At 37.1% G+C, this 4,244-nt stretch overlaps 1 protein-coding gene across 1 annotated transcript; it reads right to left on the reverse strand.

The window, feature by feature from the left end:
* Window positions 1-904: 904 nt before the first annotated feature.
* On the reverse strand, window positions 905-3,136 carry LOC113316252 (putative disease resistance protein RGA3). The gene has a single exon (XM_026564470.1). The coding sequence runs from the start codon at window positions 3,134-3,136 to the stop codon at window positions 905-907; it is 2,232 nt and encodes a 743-aa protein (XP_026420255.1).
* Between the last annotated feature and the right edge of the window lie 1,108 nt (window positions 3,137-4,244).

A 4,244-nucleotide genomic window follows, 5' to 3' on the forward strand; every position in this document is an offset into this window, starting at 1 on the left:
AGAGATTTTAACAAAAAAGGCGAGTTGAAGCAGACTCCAGAAAACCTAAAACCCCAACAGCTACCCAAATATAAGGAAAGTAGAATGAATAACAAGAACTGCCAGGAACTAACATATCTGATTACAAGTCTCACCTTAAGTTTTGCGTTTCCGTTGACATAACTTCATTAAGTCTCGGTGAAGTATCACTTGGCATGCCATAGCCAAACTAATAATGTCTCAGCACTAATGGTGCAGCAACAGGTGGTGCTTGTAATTGGAGCGGCATCTCTTGAACGCTCAGGAAATTAGTGGACTAATGGCATATGGATAGAAGTTCCCCGATATACAGTATTAAACAAAAAGGGTAATAGAGACACTCTCAAAGGCATACTCAGCCTAATAAAAAAACCAACCCAAGATGACGTTGGCCATGATTGATGAGATCTGTTTGGAAAATGAGTTACGCACATCCTCCTCCTTGTGATGCATGTCCTCTTTGATATTAGGATTTTTCTTTGTTTCTCCAAGTCCAAAAATTAAATCCTACGGAAATCACAAGATTGCAACATGATATCAGATTGAAATCACAATAATATTGCAAAGAGAGAATGAGAAGAATCACAATTAATTGCAGAAGACACAGATTAAAGTGCTTCAGCACGAATGGCCTACGTCCACTGATGTAACCCTGAAGGGTTGATTGTATTGTTGAAGATCAGTAGCTTACTTTTACATTTACATTATAATTCCTATTTATAGGAATAACGGGATAATTAATAAACCCTAAAGATAATAACATGCTAATCATATTGACTATGTCTAGCTTATCTAGCTAGATTACAGAAATCTTGTTGTTTGCTTGGTCTTCTATAGTTCTATTGTCTTCTGTGCAGGTGTGTTGAATGCAGCGAACTAACTTGATTCACGACCATCGGTTGCTAGCATATTCAAATATTCCAACAAAATCAGCATCACTCCAGGTGTATCGAACAGATGGGAGGGATTTGCCGAGAAAATATTCCATAGGCTTTTTTTCCAACTTTTCGCTGCCCACTATGTGTAACTCTGTGAGGGAAGAAGTCCATAATCGTAAATCTGGTATAGATGTCAAATTACCGCACTCCAAGATCTCTACTTTCTCAAGGCTAGGGAAGGAGTTGTCAGGTGGCGGAGGTGCAAACCGCCATTCTTCTAAATTTTTCAACTCCACCATGTATAACCTAGTTAACGAAGGGAATAATGTTCTTGTTGCAGAACCTTTGCATTCTTCTTCTTGTTGTTGCTGGTAATAGAACTCCATACCTAAACACTTGACTGAATTCATTCCTCCAATAGTAAGTAACGGAAGACAGGGGAGTTGACCCAGTCCTACAAATTTTGTACAACTCTTGCAGTAGTAAAAATTTAATTCCACTAAATTAGGATGACAAGAAGATGATCCCATCCACTTCGGAGTCTTTAAACCCGGAAAACCCACTATCGTCAATTCCTTCAAATTAGGGTGAGGTTGGAGATCTTCCAGCACCATAATAGAATTGTTAACATCCACTTCTTCTTCTTGTTCTTCTACTTCGAAATTCCATTGCAGATCCAAATTTTGAATGTTTTGCTTGTCTTTTAAATTTGCGGTCTCCGCCTCAATTTTACCACCTTTCAGATTCTCCAGATTTAGTATTCGTAACTTCCGAAGGGAGATTAGATGTGCTAATTCTTGGATAGAAAAAGGAGTTGAATTATAACTGCAGGTATCAATATTGGAGACATCATCATTTTTCCTCACAATGTAAGGCCATAATACTTCCAAGCGAGTTAGCTTTTCAATACCACTTGGTATCCTTGATACATCTTCTGGCTCTCCCCGGTAATCAGGTAGAAGGTTGGCGTCTGAATGAGAGAGATTTAGATGTCGCAAATTAATCAAAGAACCAATTCCTTTTTTCAGAATATTTTGAACATTTTGGGAGGATTCAAGGTTGAGAGTTTGGAGATTGTAGAGTTGATGAATGGACTCAGCATGAACATCTTCAAGATTAGAATAAATGAGGTTAAGATACCTCATGTGTTTAAACTTGAAAGTGGAAAAAGATATAGTTTTCGGATTTCTATTAGCACCAACTAGCCCATGTATTACACGTAGACGCTTGTTATTCAGTAGAGTCTGATGAGAAATACCTTCTCCTTGGAAAAATATTTGCCCTGCTGGAAAAAAAATTGCCCGCAACTTTGTAGCTTCGTTTAAAGCATCAAAATATGTTTTTGGTGTTCCTTTCATTGTTAACAGTAGCCGTCGAACTTGAGATGAATCATTTTCCATTTCACTTGTATTCGGAATCATGACTTTATGACTGCCAGCGACGACGCTTAATGCAAGATCGTGAACCAAATCATGCATTTTGAATGGTATAATGTCGCCAAGCAAATTCGTTTCTACATCTTGAAAGAAAGATCTAGACAACAAACTAAGGAAATAATCATTACCAATATCTTCGAGTAAGTTTTGATTTCCTCCATTAGATAGATGAATAAATCCTTCAGCCATCCACAGTTGAATCAGTGTTTCTCTATCAAATTTCCAATCTTTGGGAAATAAACAACAGTAAGAGAAACATTGTTTCAAATGGGATGGTAAATTATTGTAACTCAATTTCAATATTGGTATGATTCCAGCACTATGATTTCCTAGTGTTTCTAAGCTTTTGTTGTCTCTGAATGACAACCACTGCCTCTCATCGCTATGTGAGTGCATAAGACAACCAAAAAAGTTGGCCGCAAGTGGCAAACCTCCACACTTATTTGCTATCGCCTTTCCTACAATTTTCATATTTGGAGTCTCGTATGCTCCACCCGGAGAAAAAGCTTTGTTCTTGATAATAGACCAACATTCTGCTTCAGATAATACATTTAGATTGTAGGGAGGAAATAAACCCTGCACCACCGATGCAACTATTTGACTGCGTGTAGTGACTATGATTTTGCTGCCAGCGGAGCCGAAATCTAGGATACTCTTAAGTTTATTCCATTCAATGGGATCTTCGTTCCACAGGTCATCTAGAACTAGGAAATACTTAGTTGTTTCTATTTTTTCTTCAACTTTGTTTACTAACACATCAAAGTTTGAGAAAACTTCGCATTTGGATTCAGTGAGAGACTCCATGATGTTTTTTAAAATTTTAAATATATCGAAGTCATCAGAAATACAAACCCACATTTTTTTTGTTGAAGCATTTCTCTACAGAGTTGTCTTTGTAGATTGATTGAGCTAAACTAGTCTTTCCAATTCCACCCGTACCTACTACGGATATGACGGAGACTTTTTCATGTTGATTAGAATTTAGAGAAGAAGATGATGACCACGAAGACATGCTCGACTTTGTTAACATCTTTAGTATCTTTGATTTATCTTCTCTTCTTCCTACAAATTTTGAATCATCTCCAAAGAATGAAGTAGTTAGCCGCTTATTGTGTTGCTCATATCCACCACTAGTACTACTAGTAGTTTGAAACTGAAATCTCTGCATATCAGTTGCTATTTGATTTTATGAGCCATTTTGAAACGAAAGACAACTTGATTGGAGGATGAAAAGAAATCTTTTACCTTACCGTTTGTAGTTGTAAGTTTTCTTACAACTACACTCCACTCAAACTAATCCAATTACCAAGTGATCATTATAAATTCTTATTTGATTAATTGAGTCTTGAGAATGTTTACAAGATAGATTCAAGTATTACAACAATCTTACTTGAATCCTAAATTCACTTTCTCTCTCTATTTCTTGACCAAAACTCACCCTAGAACTCCCAAGTAATGACCTCTCTCCTTTATATAGGATTTTACATAGTGGATGACAGCTAAGAAACCCACTATTTTCGGATCACTATGTGACACATTCACTCATATACAATCGCTCATCTTCGCATAGCATACCTCTTCGCACAGTTCTTCACACTTTACTCGTGACTTTGCTGACATCATCTGGTGCGTCATCTCAACTTTGCTGTGTGCGATGCTCTACGCTTAGATTGTATTCTTTACTTCGCTTGATTACTAACGTGAGCGATATTTTACTCCTACATTTTGCCTCTTCTCATTTCGCTTATTCTTCAGAGTGAGCGATATGAGAAATTCCCCTCTTGTAAATCGCACATGCTTGTCTTTTTTCATTTTACTTTGCCGACAATTTCCCTGATTTCAAGTTTTCTTTATGTACGCGTGTCCTTTGAACCACTCATCTTTCGACACATCCTTTTAACTGTATGTTTAT

Source organism: Papaver somniferum, chromosome 10 (genome assembly GCF_003573695.1).
Source record: "Papaver somniferum cultivar HN1 chromosome 10, ASM357369v1, whole genome shotgun sequence".
Classification (NCBI taxonomy): domain Eukaryota; kingdom Viridiplantae; phylum Streptophyta; class Magnoliopsida; order Ranunculales; family Papaveraceae; genus Papaver; species Papaver somniferum.

Bases quoted from the DNA above. Each gene is read 5' to 3' on its own strand.
- LOC113316252 (XM_026564470.1), bottom strand. From the start codon at position 3,136: ATGGAGTCTCTCACTGAATCCAAATGCGAAGTTTTCTCAAACTTTGAT.